Genomic DNA, 20,567 nt, shown 5'->3' with positions numbered 1-20,567 from the left:
GCATTCTTCACATAGAAATATGGAGGGGAAGGGAGTCCCACATAGTAGGAGCAACAGTCTTGTCGGGAGCACCACAACTGGCTTCAGTGTTCCTGGACTAGGGAAGGGACACTGGAGTTTACTTTTTTAGAATCATAGAATAGTACAGTACAGAAGGAGGCCATTCAGCTTATTGAGTCTGTGCCAGCTCTTTCGAAGAGCAATCCAGTTAACCCCCCCTTCCCGGCTCCTTCCCCACATTCAAGCAATTTTTTTTCTTTCCAGTATTTTTGTGACCCCTTCAGCTGTAAGTTTAGATCGAGATCTTCTGTTCTATGATTCAGTACCATACCATATGGTGCATTAACTCCTTCTGCCAATTGACAGAGTTCAAAAACTTTTATTCTCAAAGATAAAATGAAAAATAAATCCTGTAACAGTCACCTTTGGCCTGAATAAACTTGCAGAATTATAAAACATATGTGGAAGCCTCTCCTCAGCCTATCTTCCCAACCAAAGCCAGTTTCCTACCTATTGCTGCTGCAGTTGAGGTAATCACATATAGAGTCATAGAGAGATACAGCACTGAAACAGGCCCTTCGGCCCACCGAGTCTGTGCCGACCAACAACCACCCATTTATACTAATCCTACATTAATCCCATATTCCCTACCATATCCCCACCATTCTCCTACCACCTACCTACACTAGGGGCAATTTACAATGGCCAATTTACCTATCAACCTGCAAGTCTTTGGCTGTGGGAGGAAACTGGAGCACCCGGCGGAAACCCACGCGGTCACAGGGAGAACTTGCAAACGCCACACAGGCAGTACCCAGAACCGAACCCGGGTCGCTGGAGCTGTGAGGCTGCAGTGCTAACCACTGCGCCACTGTGCCGCCCCAAATATGTATGAGAGCCTCCCCATTTTTATATACATCTTCATCCTAAGCCTTTGCTAAAAAGTTGCCCCTGAAGTGGACTGCACTATCTGTAACTGGATGCTGTTATTGGGTAGCTTGTGAGTGCATCTTGTGTGATGATTTTTCCCCTACTGTCCATTCTGGAGGTTTGCTGATCTCTGCAGCTAAATTCCTACCGTGCACTTCTGTCATGAGAAGTTCTGCACTAGTTGTCTGAATATGTCAAAGTGTTAACCCATCTTGCCTCAGCCGATCCATCTGAATTGATACCAGGTTGAAGAAAGCTGAATTCCATTGTTGTATAGCAGCTCATACTCGACTCTTCCAAAGTTTCTGCATTATTGATTTAGTCAGAAATGTTGCCATTGACACCAGCTGCTTTATTTGCTGAAGCCACTCTCCTTTGTTCAACAATCTTTGACATCCCCAAGGTATCTTTGTAATCTGTACCCAGGTTTGTTGCACACTGGCACATTGCTTTATATAGAACGTGCAGCACAGTAACAGGCCATTGTGCCTAACTGGTCTATATCGATGTTTATGCTCCATACGATTTCTTCCCACTTCATCTCACTCTGTCAACATAACTTTCTGTTCCTGTCTCCCTCATGCTTATCTAGCTGTTAGACATTTGTCTTTTTATTCCAACAGCCCCACGAGGAAATTTCTGTGACCTGTCGATGACATCAAACATGATGGTCTCTTCACTAATAACACCAGTCTATAGAGGGGCCGGTTTCCTATTTGAAAGACACAATTGCTGAGCAACTTACCACTAGCAGAGATGGAAAGATTCAGTGAGCAGGCAAATGGCTTTACTTCCAGCACTGTGAAGATCAAGTCAGGATCTGCTGAGAAAGATTGGCCGTGATATTATCTCCTCATCTGTTCAGTCGAAGGGTTGTAAACACTGGTTAAAAATACTGAATTCCTTCACTTGACAATCCTGTCTTAATTTATGCTGAGGGCATGCAAGTAGCAGCAGCAGCTGGAGAAGATGTTGGAAGGGTTAGAACCCTAAGAAAGCTGGGCCCTACAGCAGTTTGTGTCTGGATTCTGTCCAGTCCAAATCCACGGAGACCAAAGCAGTGAATGAGGATTCTGGCTGTGCCAAAATCCATCTCCTACAGCATCGAAGCCATGTGACTGAGCTGTCAGTGCTATTTATGATGGTCAGCCCGATATGTAAGATTATGATCAGGGCCCTGGTTTATGGTGGCTGAGGCAGATTTGGGATTCCAGGATTTTTACTGCTGTTTTGGGATCACTTTATAACATTAAATCCATTTTATAATTAAGGTGACTGATGTAGGATGACTAAATAAATTGAGATTCTGGGATTTTTTTTGTTTTACTGGTGTTCGGGGGATCGTATTCCATAATTCCATCTATTATTCCACGAAACCTACGTTACAGTAGCCTTCACATTGTATGGAAAGTTGTCAAAACTGTTGCTGATGCTGCAAAGGGCATTGTCTTCCTGAGAATATGATTGCCAAATGTTTTTCTTTAACTAGGGAGGTCATGGTTATGTCCTGTGGAAGCTTTGCAGTTGTTTATTTGATATGATTTCTAACACTTTAGGCTAGATTTTCTGATTGGTTACAATTTCATTTATATAGCACCTCTAACAAAGTAGAATGTCCTGAGGCTGTTCACAGGAGCATTGTCAAATAAAATTTGACACAAAGCCACATAAGGAGATATTAGGACAGATGACCAAAAGCTTGGTAAAAGAGATCAATTTTGAAGAGTGTCTTAAAGGAGGAGAGAGAGGGAGGTGGAGAGGTGTAGGGAGGGAATTCCAGATCTTAGGGCCTGGGGAGCTGAAGCACAGCCGCCAGTGGCGGAACAAATAAAATCAGGGATCCTCAGGAGACCAAAATTGGAGGAGCGCAGAGCTCTTGGCAGGTTGTAGGGCTGGAGAAGATTAGAGATAGGAAGGGGCGAGGCCACAGAGGGATATGAAAACAAGGATAGTGATTTTAAATTTGAGGTCAATATGGATAGGGGACGATGGATCAATGGGATTTAGTGCAACCAATTAAAACTGAAAGAGGAATCGGGGAAAAATGCTTGCAGAGCAGTTGCATCAGATTTCCTTCTCTCCTTATCCAATTTTCTGGTCAGGTTTTGCTCTGGAGCCTTGGCTAGTTTGCTTCAAAAACAATTTGATTATCTTGTTAACATGTTGCTGTTTGTGGGAGCTTGCTGTGCACAAATTGGCTGTTGTATTTCCTACATTACAATAGTGACTACACTTCAAAAGTACTTCATTGGCTGTAAAGCATTTGGGACATCCTGAAGTAATGAAGGGCCATATATTAATGAAGTCCATTTCCTTTCTCTTCCTCCCCTTCCCCGTCATTTGGATATTTGGCTCAGTCCTGCACAGTAGGTTTACTTATCTTCCAATTTCCACTTCTGATGAAGGGTCTAAACCTGAAATGTTAGCCCATCTTCTCTTTCCAATACCCGGCAGGCCTGCTGCATCTTTCCAACAACTTCTCTGCCTTTATTTCAGATTTCCAGCCTTTGCAGTTTTTCTTTCTAACTATTCCAAACAAATAGTTTCAACCTGGAGATTATCAGTCTGCTCACTCTTTTCTAATATGGGACTGGCAGGCACACCCAGGGCTTAAACGTCACTCATATTTCCTCTAGGGCCTGGTCAAGGTTATTTTATGGTGTTGTATCCAAATTGGAGGAGAGCCAAATCCATGAGTATTTCTTCTGGTTCCCTTTCTGTGTAAATGGTCTCCACCCAGAGTGTTCCCAATACAGAGTCTGCTGATTGATCCCAATTGACAACAGGAACTGCTTTTTACCAAATTCATTTGGAAGAGCTAACACTCCAGATGTCCCCCTGCTTTGATTGCTTCTTTTCCCCCTTGCTAATCTTCTCTGCTTAAAACATTGACTTGTTGCTGGGTATAGTTCCACAGGTGTAATAAAAACAAGAAATGCTGGAATCACTCAGCAGGTCTGGCAGCATCTGTGGAAAGAGAAGCAGAGTTAACATTTCGGGTCAGTGACCCTTCTTGTTTTTATTTCAGATTTCCAGCATCCGCAGTATTTTGCTTTTATTATAGTTCCACAGGTGGTTGGGTTACCCTCCTTTACCTTGCTCAAGCTGCCAGTGTTCACCTGAGGACATTGACATGGAGTATTAGCAGGCCATGATCACTGCTGAACCCAGTCACATCCCCGCCCGGTGTCCATATCTGCACCTTTTATTCTCTGCATTCTTAGTAGCTTCTTCCCAGCACCAATCTTATAAATCCATTAAGGTAGCTCTGAGACTGCAGGTCGGTGCAAAAGACTTTCCAATTGGGAATTGGCAGACCGTAACAATCTCCCCCTCCCACCACAAATACACACAATATAGAAGCAGATATCACCTCATTAACATTACGCTGAAGGATATGACTTGTGCTGCATTGTTTGAGCAGATCGTAACTTCATTGTATTATCTTTTCTGGAATCATGTAGTACAGTAGAGATCTTAAAAAGTTACTGAATGAGTTGTGGCTGGTCGCAATGTACTTGCTTCATGTCAGGGAATTATAAGCATCTTTCAGATTGGGGGTGATGAATATTCAGATGAAGATCTTACAGCTAGGTAAATTGCCTGTGAACTACAAAGGGATTTCACTGGCAGACTCCCTTACCCTCAATTATTACAATTTATATTTTATGTGTGAAGGTCATTGTTAAGTGCATCGAAGAATTAGTTTAACAGTTCCTCACCCTGGGGGGGTGGGGGGGGGATGCTTTTATTGCTTTTACCTCTAGAGTTATGACAATTTATGTCTATGTACGACAGTGTATTACCCAAAGGACATTTATGGAATTGATGCTTATTGCACATTAGCATAGTGTACGTGTAGTGTAATCTCTCAATCCATCAACCCACCACTTCAGAGCTAGAAGACATCTGTTTCTACAATCTTTATGTATCCTTATTGGAGTCAATGATAAAATAATGGAAGAATTTCACATTGCAGGAATCTTGTCAATGGTGTAGTCAGAGTTATTTTTTTCGCTTTAGACCCTGAGCTTTGAATCTAAAAAGAAAGACTTGCATTTCTATAGCACCTTTCAAAACCTCAGAATATCCCAAAGCACTTTACAGCCAGTGAAGTATTTTTGAAGTTTTGACACTGTTGTAACATAACTGTCCCACCCCGACATCAGGTTAGACATATCAAGCTCCATTTATAACTGAAATTGAGCTGAATCTGATATGGGGGCTGTTGAGTTTCATTCATGGATGCAATATGAAGGTGCTTGGGTGGAGTCATCGCATCACCTGACATCCCACTGCTACCTTCTTAGCAATGGAGGTCTTACTCTAGCTGCTTTTCCTGCTATGACCCAAAGTGCCCAAAAGTAAATCTTTGCTGGGCTTGACCAGAGTATCTTCTAGTGTAAAGCCGAAATAACAGCAAGGATTTACAACAATGCAATAATTGTTAAGAAAATATTTTCGTAACTAAGGATTTCAATATGATCATCTCTCACTTTGCAAAACATTCGTCGATCGTTTTGATTGCACAGGGAGCAACCCAGCATTCAGAGTACTGTGGGAGGGCAAGTGCTTAACTGCTGACTCTCAGCTTGTCCCAATTAATTAAGTCTGGTCTTTTCAACCCATAAACACTTAATTCTAAGAGCACGATCCCATTTTGCTGATCAGCCATCTAATGGTTTTCCAAACAAGCATCTGAAACAGGACTGTCAGATGGGAGAGCAGCAGGAATTCTGGAGAAAATTGATAGATAAAAAGGAATGAAGAATCTAAATTTACATAGTGCATCACAGCCAAAGAATTTACTTTTAAAAAGTGTAATTCCTGCTATTATGCAGACAAGCGAAAAGAGAAGGCTGAGGGGCGACCTAATAAAGGACATTAAAATTCTTCAGGGATTTTATAGGGTAGATGTAGAGAAGACATTTCCACTTGTGGGCAAGTCCAAAACTAGGGGTCATAAATAAGAGAGACTCAAATAAATGCAGTAAGGAATTCAGGGGAAAATTCTTCACCCAAGGAGTGGTTAGAATGCGGAACTTGCTACCACATTGAGTCGTTGACCCAAATAGCATTCATCGGGTTGGACAATTATTTGGGTTGGAGGGCCACTTAACATGTTTTGATGATCTATTGAGGGCTACATGCATAAAATGAATTGTGTTAACAACCGCTACCATTAAAATTTGTTATTGTATGCAGAACCCTTCCTAGATTAGTTGGAGTCATTGGATTCATTTGATTAGTAATCACGAACCCATTTCAATTATAATATTGTACACTGCTCATAATATGAAAGTGCTGCATTTAAATTTAGAGTATTTTAATAATGCTTTTAAGAAAACAGATATTTACTGACAGATGTTAGATATACAGACGTCCCCCAAAATTGCTTTTTGGTAAGGATTGAGCTGAAATTATTGATCAATAAATCTTTGAAATCAGAACACAATTATTTGTTGTCAGATCAGTGAAAATATTTGATAGGCACAGTAAATGGTAAATTTAATAATTTACCTATACTATGCTTACTAGCACTTTAAACCACTTCAGTTAAACCTGTTCCAGTGCTCAACACAAAGTTGGCAGAAATCAGGAGACAATCAGAAGGTTGCTTACAATGTATATCTTCGTGCTGCTCTCAGCGCTCCTCACCTCAAACGGCAGCTGCACTCCATTTCCGCCTCGCAAAAAAAACCCACCTCCAGCCACTCATTGACTTACCTTGGACTACTTCCTCTGGTCATTCGTTAAAGGGCACTCTAGTCTATACAGATAAATATGGGTAATATGAGTTTCCTTCCCTTTCAGAATCTCTGATTCTTCGCAGAATATTTCATGGATCCCTGGATGGGCTGGCAAGTCTCTACGGACCCACAGGGGTGCGGGGCCTTCATTCTGAGAACCACTGTGAAGCCCAATAGATTCCGTTCACAGGCCGGATACGGCCCCGGGCTGCATTTTGCCCAGCTCTAGTATGGATACATTTAAAGGGAAGCTAGATAAGTACATGAGGAAGAAAGGAATAGAAGAATATGCTGATTGGGTGAGATGAAGTAGAATGGAGGAGACCAGTGGAGCGTAAACACAGATAGAAGCCAGTTGGGCTGACTAGCCTGTATTTGTGCTATAAATTCTGTGTAAACCTGGCAGTCAGGTTATCACTGTAAGGTTCCATAAGCAACCAGTGAGTTAAGTGACTAGTTAATCTATAATTGGTGATGTTGGTTCATGGATAACTGTTGGCCAAGTACCACGAGAACTAAAACAAAAGCAAAATACTGCAGATGCTGGAAATCTGAAATAAAAACTGAAAGTGCTAGAAATACTCAGCAGGTCTGGCAGCATCTGTAGAGAGAGAAACAGAGTTAACATTTCAAGTTGGATATGGCTCTTCAGAACTGCAAGAACTCCCTGGTTGTCTTTGAACAGTGCCAAGGGATTTTTTTACATACACATCATCAGGTTGGACGGGAGCTCAGCTTCACATCTTATCCAAAATATAGCACCTCCAATAATGTAGCAATCCCTCAATACTGAGCAGTTAGAGGCAGCTGAGGTTATATGCACAAGTCCTGGAATGAGACCTGAATCTCCAACGTTCTGACACACAGGCAAGAGAGCCTCCAATTAACAAGCTCCGTTTAGTTGCATTATTACATAGAGTTACCGCACAGAAACAGGCCATTTGGCACAACTTCTCTTTGCCTGTGTTTGTCCTTTACAGGAGCCTCCTCCCACTCTGCTTCATCTATCAGCACATCATTGTGGCATCTTGTTACAGGAAACAGGTTTTATGTGATTGTTCTGTCAACTAGTCTGCTCAAGTGTCAGAGTAAGTTGCAAAACAAATCCATTATTAATTTGTAATAATATTCTGGGTTGCATACAGTGGTTAGTAGAAGTGATACTGTCCATATGAAAAGTTTTGTGTTAAATTCACCACCCTCCCCTCAGTGGAACATTACCTCCATTACAACAATGACCACACTTCTGAAATACTTCATTGGCTGTCAAGTGCTTTGGGACCTCCTGAGATTGTGACAGGCACTATATAAATGCAAGTTCTTTCGTTCCTTCCTCCCTAAGCCGCTAATACTTTGTTTAAAATGAAGATTCTCCATGTCAAGACAGCAAAAATGTTTCCATCTCCTGGTGCAGACAGTCAGTGAAACACTGCTCAATGGCTCTAACTTGTGGCTAAAATTGAGAACTGTGCTTCATTTGTTCAAGTCAGTGCATCTTTTTTTATTCATTCATGAGATGTGGGCATCACTGGTAAGGCCAGCATTTATTGCCATTCCTAATTGCCCTTGAGAGGGAGCACTTAAGGAAACTAGTGCCGTCGGATGGAAGTACAAAAGTTGGCTGGTGTGACTGAGCTTGAGTGTATTATATGTCCCGCATACATAATATGCATGACATAATCCTGCAGCACAACGGTCACACCCCTTCAAGAGTACTTCATTGGGTGTAAAGTGCTTTGGGATATCCTGAGGTCATAAAGGCACCATATAAATGCAAGTTTGTCCTTTCTTTTTTATATTCACTTCTTCTCAACATATCTATTACTCAATAAGTGAAAAATTCGAAAGGGTTTTGAACATGTAAATCTGAAAACCATATTTCTGTTAGCTTATACAGTCAGTCACCCAACCCCCCTTTATCGTTAAATCAACTTTTGAATGGAAGAGATGTTATTTTAATCTGCTGAGGAAAGGGGTATAATTCAAAGAATGTGGTCCATTTCAATACAGTTTAACGAAAACAGATGGCAGTTGGACTTGTCCCTTGTGTTGTTGAGCAAATATTTTTCCAAGAAAATATCTAAGAATAGTTTTGTGGAGCGAAATAAATTGACAGAAGGTAATTCTGGCCTCTTGTGTGTCCCTGATTTTCTTTTTCAGCAGTCCACCACTGCCTAGGCCCTAAGCTCTGGAATTCCCTCCCTAAACTTCTCTGCCACTCCATCTCTCTCTCTTTCCCCTTTTAAGTCTTTTGGTAACCTGCCCTAATAATTCTTCATGTGGCTCAGTGTCAACGTTTGTTTGATAAAGCTGGTGGGAGGCGCTTTGGGATGTTTTCACTACGTTAATGGTGCTGTACAAGTGCAAGTTCTTGTTATTTATGTTGGGTTTATGAAAGAAAAAGAAAGACTTGCATTTATATAGAGCATATCATTACCTCAGGATGTCCCTAAACGCTTTACAGCCAATGAAGTACTTTAAAAGTGCAGTTACTATTGTAACGTAGGAAGTGCAACAGCCAATTTGTGCGCAGCAAGCTCCCACAAATAGCAATGTTATAATGACCATATAATCTGTTTTAATATTGATTGGGGGATTAATATTGGCCAGGGTACCGGGAGAGCACCCCTCCACTCCTTGGAAATAGTGCCATGGATTCTCTTGTGTCCAGCTGCAAGAGCAGATGAGGCCTTGGTTTAACGTCTCGCCTAAAGGAGGGCACCTCCGGCAGTGCAGAACTCCCTCAGTTCTGCATTGGGAGTGTCAGCCTAGATTTTGTCCTCAAGTCTCTGGACTTGGACTATCACCTTCTGACTACACCATGGCTGACACTAATGGGACACCACTACCTCTGGCTCCTGATGTACAAATCTCTCACAAAACTGGGAGCAACTCGAGCGTAAACCTGGTAAATTTGCTACGGCCAACCATTGAAAAGATGCTATTTTTCTCCCCCCATTACTCCTCCCAACATTACCTCTTCTCAATGTTAGCAAATCAAGCGAATTCCACCAGCTATGAAAGACGTGCGTGTCAGGCGCAAGCAGTCCAAGCGCTCTACCGAAACCCAATGTAAATATAGCTAACAAAGACCTCCGAGTAGAAAGGAGGCGGGTTTTTTTATTCGATGCGCAGTCGATGTAGAATGGAATAAAATCAGTCCGGAGGAGGTAGTGGCAGTAGGGAAATGACAAATTCTTTACCAGCAGTGTCAGGGAGACCAAGTGCACAGGAGAAAGTTTCTAATCACTTTTGATTTTGTTAAAGCTTAAGGATAAATATAACGACTGTGGTGAAACCGCTTTCTTAGTTTCTGCTACAGTTTTCAATCCCCTGGAGTATACATTATAGTAAGATTGTGCAAACAGTGCTTTTTTTTCCCTGCCTATTCAAAACTTTTCCTTTTAAAACTTTGCTTTGCTGAGCTCTTCACATCTCTTAACATGTTGAGGACTTGCTTATGTAGACGGTAGCAATTTGCTTCACTCTTTACCTGCCCAAACAGGTCTTTTTGTGTCAGTTGGCTAACAATGCAAATTGACTCCTGTTTTGCTAACTAAAGTGTGAGTTAGCAAACTGCAGACATGGACGGGGACAGTATATTTCTGCTAGTTTGTTAGTGAGATGCGAAATGACTCTTGCAGGCTCACTTGTGTTGGAAGGTGCTGGAGATAGTACCAGGAGTGTTTAAGGAAGGAGTATAGAAACTCTCTGAGAACTGAAATTGCCCTGGGACTTGACGAATGGTGGAGGATTTCGATTGAAATGTTATGAGGCTCCTGACTCTCTTTCAAGTTCAACTTAAAAATCCAATTGGGCAATAAATAATTGGTCGACGTTTTAAATTTTCAACTGTTCAATGCTCTGTTATCGGGGTGGTTGGCAAAACATTGCTCTTCCCCATCAACCCTTCCCCCTCCCCCAACCACTATTCAAACTGGTGCCCAAGGGACCTCCAATTTATGTCCATTCATCAGATTTCTATATCGACCTATTGACTACCTAATAATAATTTCTGTTGCTGCTTGCCAGTCGAGATAAATGTTTTGTGGAACGTGTCGTCCTGTCTTCCTTTGGTGACTGTGCTTTACAGTCATTAGGATATGAGTTTCCCTGGAGTCCTGTCAATGCGTACCAGACTGGGGGTGGTGGGTAGTATATGGGCTGCTGGCTGTCCAGGAATGCTTCATTACTAGTGGTGGGTGGGAGTCCTCCAAACAGAAAATGTTATCATTCAAACTTCAGTCTGATGGTTTCAGGCACAAATCATCAGTTTGCAGCCAGGACAGCTAGTAATCCATTTATACGAGAAGAGCTTATCAAAAAAGCAGAAACGCCCAATTAAGATGCATGATGTGTGGGTGTACATGTGTGTTGAAGCCCATTTGCACACAGAGAAGTGAAGATATTATTGTTGGCCATTCCTGGGATTAATGTGATTTTCTGTAAGTGTCGCTAAAGGCAGTTTCTGAAGGTCTGTGAATGCCCGATCACGTGATTGTTTTCAGGAATTAAGATCTTAGTTTGAAAGTGCTTGCTTTAAATAGTCACTCAAGATCAATCTAATCCATATCACTGAAGAACATCCCAAAGGGTTTAAGGCAAAAGAATCCATTTTGGATTCAGGCCTTTTTTTAAAAAGAAAAGTTGATTTTCTTATGGCGCCTTCCATGCCCCAAGATGTCTCAAAGCCAATGAAGTACTCTTCTTTTGAACGGTAATCACTGCTGTAATGTAGGAAGCACAGCAACCACTTTGTGCACTGCATGCGTACAACAATGAGATTCACGACCAGATAATCTGTTTTCAGTAATGTTGGTTGAGAGGTAAATATTGGCCAGGACACTGGGGAGAGCGCCACTGCTCTTCTTTGAAATAGTGCCATGCTCCTTTAATATCCACCTGAGAGGGCAGACAGAGCTTCGGTTTGATGTCTTATCCAAAAGATGGCACCTCTGACAATGCAGCACACCCTCAGTACTGCACTGGAGTGTCAGCCTAGATTTTGTACTCTAGTCTCTGGAGTGGAACTTGATCCCTCACCCTTCTGACTCAGAGGTGAGAGTTCTACCCACTAAGCCACGACTGACACCATAACTAAATAGTGTTGACTTTACACTGTTGAAGTCAGTTATTGGGTGTTAATTTGCCCTGAAGCGCTCAAGGGGTGGGATGTTCAAACAGAGACCAGTAACCTCCAGTCGTCGCTCCCCTTATTTCTCTTCCTGCCACCTGTGTAAGTAAACTGTAAGTAAGTACTTTGTTGGAGACCCATGGGTTCCTCGGCTAAAAGATTGTGAATTAGACTCCTTACATTTCGTTGTCAGCGGGGACCCAACAAAAGTTTTCTTCAGTGTTACCAGGTCTCCAAAAATCGGGTCCTTTATGTGGATGATGGGAGTAATGTGGGCCTGCCCTAAATGCCACTCCTTCAATGCAGAAAGTGCCTGTAGACATTGGTGCCTGAAGCCCTTGAAGTGGTCAACCTAAAGCAGGATGTGTTCACATTGAATCTGCTGAATGTGGCTTGCCAAGAGAAAATGAGGGAGTGTTCAGTCAGACTTGGCTGGAAGCCCAGTTTGTGAGAGTTACAAGCCTGAAGTTAGCTTACAGTATTTCTACACTATTGTGAAGTAAAGCAATAGTCAGTGGCAGCATAAAATAGCCCAGGCAAAGGAAAGGTGTGAGGAATGTGTAAAATATACAGCTTCATCTGCTTGCTCACTTTTTTTGACTACACCAAGACCAATGGTTGCAATGAGAAAGACAATTGCCTCTTTCTCCCAAACGTTCCCTGTTGTTTGTGCATTAATACTGTGCTCTAAGTATCTCAGAGATTGAATGGTGTGCTTTTTTTTTTGGCCTAGGTTGTCAGCAGGGTAGCCGCACAACAAGGCTTTGACTTGGATCTCGGATATAGGCTGCTGGCTGTATGTGCTGCAAACAGAGACAAGTTCACTCCAAAATCAGCAGGTAGGAAAAAGCATTTGTGTTTCCTGTAAATCATCAGGTTACGTGCCCTCCCCCCTCCCCCGCCCTGCCCCAGCAAGCACGACCATCTTAAAAATAGGAAAACAAACGTTGCCTTTCGTAAAATGACTGAGTTGTATTTAAAACATGGCCGTTTTCCCTGCTCCTGTCTGTCATTTGGAATAATTCCAACCCTCCATGTATCAAATTCATGACATTTTGGACAAATCCTGAGCTGCTAAGACTGTTGGTTGTTCAGGCCCTCTGGCATTTTACCAATCAGCCTTTCACGGCTCCAGATACTTAGCAAAAAATTGCTGGTGAATATTTCTTGTCACATCAGCTGTCTGTTGAGTTGAGCCGAGTGTGTTTCCCCCCTCATGTGTTACACACACACACACACACACACACACGTCGCTGCTTAAGCAGTCTTTGCATTAGGGGTCATTTAGTTTGCATCACAGGAGAATGAAGCACTTGGGTTGGCTCCGCATGTTTATATTCGTAAAACCTACTGTAAAGATTGAGCATTGTGAGCATGTAGAGACATCGATGTCGTGCAACCCCAATTAAGCAAACGTCAGGCATAGGGGTTCCTTTTAAAGTACTCAATTTGCAGAGGAAACTTGTGCATTTAAACAAAAAACAATCTGCTCAGTTTATCTTGCTGAGAAATGTCTAATCTACCTCTGTATGAAGCCTTTCCTGTTGAAACAATTGTAAGCCAAAAGTGCCTTTTGTCTCTGCTCCCTGAAGAAGGAGGGGGATGTAAAAAGTGACCTGAAGGTAAAAACTGATTACTGACGCGGGATGGACCTTTTTAAAAAAAAAATCACACCTACATTCCTTGCTGTGTGACCTTGAGGCTTAGCCTTACAGTCGATCACTAGTGGTTGAGTTACTGGTCAGATTTAAGCTTCTTTTCCTAATGCCCACAAAGCAAAGAGAGCAAGCTGCACGGCCACTTATCACTGACGTCAATCATCACTCTCTGCCATGTCTACAGTGATTGACCGCTGGAAGTGAAAAAGCTCTGGGGGCAGAAAAAAAGTTGATTGATAAATGGGTCGAAGCTCACATCGCAAAAGTATTGAACAGCCTGTGGATCTGGGAACAGCCTGAACTCCTCTTTTTGAGGACCCCCGTTGCTTACCCTTTCTCCTTTGTGATTTTCGATTGCCGGTCTTTGCTTTTGCCAGCTTGAGCCCTAACTTCACCTGATATTTAGTGGAGGTCCAACTGGTTCGAAGGATCACTTGCTGATTGATGTTGGTAATGTTATCCAAGCAGTGTAATGCTTGCATACATCAGCAAATCCTGGTGCTAGTCACATTGTGCCTACAAGAGCAGGTCAGAGGCTGGGAATTCTGCAGCGAGTAACTCACCTCCTGACTCCCCAATGCCTGTCCACCATCTACAAGGCACAAGTCAAGAGTGTGATGGAATACTCTCCACTTGCCTGGATGGATGCAGCTCCAACAACATTCAAGAAGCTCGACACCATCCAGGACAAAGCAGCCCGCTTGATCGGCACCGTATCCACCACCTGAAACATTCACTCCCTTCACCATCGGCACACGGTGGCAGCAATGTGTACCATCTACAAGATCCACTACAGCAACTCACCAAAGCTCCTTCGACAGCACCTTCCAAACCCACAACCTCTGCCACCTAGAGGAACAGGGCAGCAGATGCATGGGACACAGGCGCCTGCAAGTTCCCCTCCAAGTCACACACCATCCTGACTTGGAAATATATCGCCGTTCCTTCACTGTCGCTGGATCAAAATCCTGGAACTCCCTTCCTAACAGCACTGTGGGTGTACCTACACCAAATGGACTGCAGTGGTTCAAGAAGGCAGCTCACCACCACCTTCTCAATGACAGTTAGAGATGGACAATAACTGCTGACCTTGCCAGCGATTCCCACATCCCAAGAACGAATAAAAAAAAAATTGTCCTCTGACTTCAGCAACCGCCTTGGAACAGATTTGGCCACCGAAGGACAGTAAATTTCATTTTTTTTTTAATTCATTCATGGGATGTGGGCATCGCTGGCTAGGCCAGCATTTATTGCCCATCCCGAATTGCCCTTGAGAAGGTGGTGGTGAGCTGCCCTCTTGAACCGCTGCAGTCCATGTGGTGTAGATACACCCACAGTGCTGTTAGGAAGGGAGTTCCAGGATTTTGACTCAGCGACAGTGATGGAATTTATATCACATTGCTCTTAAATATCATGTTGTTCTTAAAACAAATCAATTTTTCAAAGAATCAACAAAGTTCCTTTATTGTCTGCTGTTTGCCTGTTGTGCGTTAGTTATTCCAACCAGGATGATTTCTGGGTTAATCCTCAGTCTGCACTGAGTTACCTGATCTCTGGGGTGGTTATAGGCCACTTCCATTGGCCTCTGCTGCCCTGGTGCTCCTGATTGCTAGCTAGTGACCCTGCGGAAAGGTATGCCTGGATGTAGGACAGAATGGAGCTGTTATGATGCCTTCCACAGTCAAACCAACACTCATGTCTAGCTTCACACGCACAATGAGTGGTCACTTGGGCACTTTCAGAGCATTACAATGATACCAGTGCTGTTACCATCAGCCGCACTCTTTGACATAAATGACGTGTATCTGAAGAGGACTTTGGGGGAGGCAGTGGTGTAGTGGTAATGTCACTGGACTAGTAATCCAGAGGTCTGTGCTAATAGCCTGGGGATACGGGTTCAAATCCCACCTTGGCAGCTGGTGGAATTTAAATTCAATTAATTAAAAAAAAATCTGGAATTGAAAGCTAGTCTCAGTAATGGTTGCAAAAACGCATCTGGTTCAGTAATGTCCTTTAGGGAAGGAAAACTGCTGTATTTACTTGGTCTGGCCCAACATGTGAATCCAGACTCTCAGCAATGTGGGTGACTCTTAACTGACCTCTGAACTGGCCAGCAAGACACTCAGTTCAAGGACAATTAGAGATGGGCAACAAATACAGGCTTAGCCAGCGATGCCCACATCCCATGAAAGAATAAAAAAACCCTGCTGTGTTTGGAGACTCGAATCTTTGTGGGTCTCCTGAGCTCCAGTCAAGGTTCAAGGTGAAACTGACAGTGCAGGGACAGACTCCCTTTTGGCAGCAGGAATCACAAGTCTCTGGTCTTGGGTGACAGTGGCAGAAGGAAAAGAAAAGTAAACAGGGAAGTGCACCACATAAAATTCACAACCACCCCCAGCCCCCACCACACCATCCCTAGCCCCACTTGTTAAAGTACCATTAGTTAGTAACTTCCAGGAGTGAGGGCAAGAAGCTATTGTGCAACAGTTCCTTCCTAGTTTTTAGTAGTTTCTGCAGAAGCCTGTTCCATAAAGTGTGCAACGGCAAAGGTCATTAGAAAGAAAATAGGCAGGCAGTACATACTCTTACATGCATTTATTTTCTGCCTGTCTCCAGCATAATTTCTTGTTGCTTGTTCTACTTACTCTGTTAACGCATCAATAACTTACATTTTCACATTGCTGTTCAGGTTAAGAGAAAACCCTTCCTGTCCATACTGCATGATACAGTGTGGCATGGGATTTGCACCATGCTAAACTTACAGTATCCAGTCGCAGACTCAACAGCCGGGGGTTGTAGTAAATTAGCCACCCGAGATGCTGCCATACACACTGTTTTGGGTGCTCCATCTCTGATACCTCTCTCTCTGCCTCTGATGGCCACACTGGCATCATTGGCACAACTAAAGGTCACCCACTTAGGTTTACGGCCTATGAAGGCAGCTGTGCCCCAGCCTTTACATTATGAGGATACTCCCTAATGGAGTGCAGGATGCTTGCTTCACAATCTTTGGGTTTGTGTTGCAGCATTGCCTGGTACACGATTAGCTGTTAATGCTGGAGCTATCCAATTTGTCCCGCTCAAGTAAGTTTGCCCCGGGAGAAGAGTGTTCAGACTGAGACCTGGGCACTGCTGAGCCCTTACTTACTTTTTGCTGCTCAACAGCTTCTGTTGGAGACCAATTTGTAATCCTACATTCCCATGAAGTTTGCAAGTGTGAATGGGGGAGGAACGGTTGCCATAACATCACCACAGCTTAGATTAATTTTGTCTTCTAGTGTCAGCATGCCTTGGGGTTTGTTTGCAACACAACATGTGCTGATCCTGTGCCCTTGCTGCACTGTCAAATTTCTGAAACAAACATCCATTTTCAACTACCTGGATGATTGACCAACAGGCCATGGGTCACATACAGCCTGTGAGCCCAAGCAATCAGGCCCCCAGAGCTCAGACTACTTACACTTCTCCCTCAACCAAAACCACTAAACAGAGATGGACTGGTCATTCCTCACTGCTATTTCTGGGACCTCATGTTCACCTAAATACTCGTACATGAATACTTTGAGATTCCTTGAAAAATGTGATAAGGTGCTACATAATTGGATGTTCTCTCTTGGTGATTTTGGAATAGATTTCAACCCTACTGGTTCAGAATGAGTAAACTAAAAACAGATTATTTAACAGAATGTGGTAACATCTGATTTTTATAAACATTGGTTATGTTACTGGGCGCTGTGCATGAATTCTTTAATATGTTTGATTGCTGTATTGTATGTAATAAGATGCCGACCCATTTGATTGCTATGTTGAGTATATTAAAAGGCTGGCACTTGTCAGTCAGTTCTTGGATGGGAGCCCAGGATGGCTTCACCAGCAGGACAATGAAGAAATGGATCTGTTGCATCAAATAATATTATTTCATGAGCATTTTGCAGGATTTAACCCACTTGTTACTCAGTGTTGAGGTTGTGTGCAAAATAAACCTGGTTAGACCACTCCTGGAGTACTGTGAGCAGTTCTGGGCAGTACATCCTAGGAAGGATATATTGGCATAATAAAAGCAAAATACTGCGGATGCTGGAAATCTGAAACAAAAACAAGAAATGCTGGATTCACTCAGCAGGTCTGGCAGCATCTGTGGAAAGAGAAGCAGAGTTAACGTTTCGGGTCAGTGACCCTTCTTCGGAACCTTGGACGGAGTGCAGCATAGATTTGCCAGAGTGATACCGGGATTCCAAAGGTTCAAGGAGCGATGAAACAAACTAGGGTTGTGGTCCCTGGAATCTCAAAAGTTAGGGGGTGATTTAGGGGGTGTTTGGCTAAGGCAGGTATATGGAGTTAGGTTGCAGATCAACCATGATCTCATTGAATTACAGAACAGGCTCAATGGACTGAATGGCCTCCTCCTGTTCCTATAAAATATCAATAGATTAACATTTTACAGGCCTGCGTAGGGGAGAGCTTTGGGACAGGTATTCACCAAATGTTTGACTTAATGGTATTACTCCTGCTTCTGAGTCAAGAAGTTGCAAGTTCAAGCCCCCACATCACGACCTGAGCACACAGCCGAGGCTGGCATTCCGTTATGGCACTGTGCGAGTGCCACATTGCCTGAGGTGCTGTGAACCAAATGGGACGTCGCCTGTGGCACTAATTTGAAGAAGAGCAAGGAGTACGCCTGCTGCCTTGGCCAACATTTCTCCCTTGATCAACATCATGACCATTCAAATTAGTCTCTGCTGTGTTTGCCAACCGAGTAACAGTGGCTGGACCCTCAAAAATAATTCATTCAACTGTGAAGCACTGTGGGATATCTAGAGGATGTGTAAGGCACTATACAAATTCTGGAGGCTTGAATTGTTCTCAATAGTAGAGAAGATAAAGAGGACTATGAGTGGTTTTGATACAAATAGATAAGGATGAAGTGTTTCCATTGGCAGGAGGATCAGAAGCCAGAGGTCACGGGTTTAAGTTAATTGGCAAAAGAACCCAGAGAGGAAATGAGGAGAATTTTTTTTTTAAAAATGCATGTGAGCTACAATCTGGAATGCACTGCCTGAAGGGGCAGTGGAAGCAGATTCAATAGTAGCTGTCTAAATTTAAATTGGATGCATATTTAAAGGGAAACATTAGGGAAAGTGCAGGGGTGTGGGACTAATTGGATAGCTCTTTCAAAGAGCCAGCACAGGCACAATGGGCTGAATGGCCACTGCTGTGCTTTATGATTCTATAAGTGGAAAAGCGGGTTTCCCGGTTGCCGGTCTTGGCGAATCTGGCAAGGTCACTTTGGTGTTGGGCGTGCAGTGTGAGACTCGCAGGTCAGGAGGCAGCAGAACTGCAGTAATAGAAGGACGGTTTTAGTTTGTTATGTCTTGTGTATTTGAGTAGAGTTAGCTGAGATTGCATCTCGCTTCCACAGCACTCCTGGGTTCGGGAGGATTATTGGCACCCTTTTCTTACACTGCAGCCGTTATCACTAAATTATGCTTTGCCAACTCTCCGCAGCCGTGCAACCAGGATAAGGAACTCCCAGTGTGAGGTGCACCAGCGTCCTGCTGCTCTCAGACTTCATGTTAAGCAATTTGTAAGAGTCACGTGGGTAGAACTCTGCCTGGGGGCTGTATTTTAAAATCGGCCTGTTATATACCACACCTGAAATTTAGCTCCATTGAAGTCAATGGATCTGATTATCGGGCAGGATGTATACTGGGCACACAATGTAATCCCACATGTTTTGTCCTACCACCAAGTCAGGTTTCTACCCCATGGAGTCCCTATTTCCTGGAGTAAGAATCGTTGACCACTTGCTCCCCCTATGACCTTCCGATCTCTTCACTCCCAAAATATGCCTTGATCTTGGCTGCGGGTATGCTGGCGAACTTGGCTCGTTAGTGGGTAGGTGTTGTGAGATTTTGAGCATCCATTGAAGGTAATAAAGCAAGGCAAATGATGCTGTTCTGTCTTTAGATGCCACATCTTTTTTTTTTACAAAGAATTTACAGCACAGAAACGGGCTATTTGGTCTTTGTCGCCGTGTATGCTCCATATGAGCCTACACACACCCTACTTCATCTAACCCTGTCAGCATCTGCTTCGGTGTTCCAGTCCTGCATTTTGGAACTGCCTGTGATCAGTGTCTTCTCCAATTAATGCGGTTCCTCCACATCATTTGTAAATTCCACAGTGGCCTTCCTATTCGTGAGACTGTTTTTGAATTCCAGGACAGAAAGCACTAACTCCAAACGGCAGATGTACTTAAATTGAGAGTCCTGTTTCCCATTAAGTTGAACAGCATTCCAGCTGGCTGTTTGCATCATGAGATCAGCATTACACTGAAAGCAGGGCTATGATGGATGTCCTACAAAACGAGCGTTGCCCATTGTGCGTACAGTGTCGCTTTATTTAGTTGGACAAGTAGCCATGTAGTTTCATAGGCGAGGACAGGTCATCAGCTACTGAGTCACTGCCAACACAGTGCCAGACAGAAAAGAGCTGAAATGGTTAATGGAATTTCTGTGATAATTCTAGCAAGGCACTGAATGCTCACTGCCAAGCATTTTTTTTTTAAATTTCCAGGCTCCTTGTCTTTGTTAGGGGCCAGAATGGGGCAGTCGGGAGATGAGGCCAGAGTCAGGGAATTGCTGGTTCAAAAGAGACCCTACATATGGTTTTGCTTAAAAAAAAACACACACACATACACGTGCCACAAATGCTGTTGTCAATATTAAAGTGAAGGCCTTGAGGGCAGGATTGCTTCATGAAGTTGAGGCTCTGCGGTTGCTGGGAGACGACTGAACAAATCACATGATACCAAGGATAGCAATAAAGCTTCAGCCATTTGATACAACAAATAGTAGCGCAGGGTTTATGATACTGTAACCTGCTGGATGAAACTCAAGTACTTGGGTCATAGGATCTGATGGACTTCGTTTTGTCGCAGAGAAATAATAACTCTTAAAACAGCCATTCAAAAGGCTGAATAGAGAAGTCTGTTGGCCACTGACTGCTGTTCTTCTGACCCTGAAAGAAGCTACACAGTTCACTCCTTCTAATTTGAATTATCCAGTCATCCAAATTAAGTGATATAAATAAAAC

The 20,567-nt window shown here is 43.2% G+C and overlaps 1 protein-coding gene across 13 annotated transcripts in view; it reads left to right on the top strand.

Moving 5' to 3' along the window:
* Positions 1–20,567, top strand: part of zmiz1a (zinc finger, MIZ-type containing 1a) — a 388,755-nt gene that overhangs the window by 251,314 nt on the left and 116,874 nt on the right. For all 13 annotated transcript variants that reach the window (XM_068020561.1, XM_068020549.1, XM_068020546.1 and 10 more), the window contains one exon: positions 12,548–12,653. In XM_068020561.1, coding sequence (XP_067876662.1) covers positions 12,548–12,653 — 106 coding nt within the window. The remainder of the gene's footprint in view (positions 1–12,547; positions 12,654–20,567) is intronic.

The sequence above is a fragment of the Heterodontus francisci genome, chromosome 42, assembly GCF_036365525.1.
Source record: "Heterodontus francisci isolate sHetFra1 chromosome 42, sHetFra1.hap1, whole genome shotgun sequence".
Lineage (NCBI taxonomy): Eukaryota > Metazoa > Chordata > Chondrichthyes > Heterodontiformes > Heterodontidae > Heterodontus > Heterodontus francisci.
This window is presented reverse-complemented; position numbering and strand designations above follow the sequence as displayed.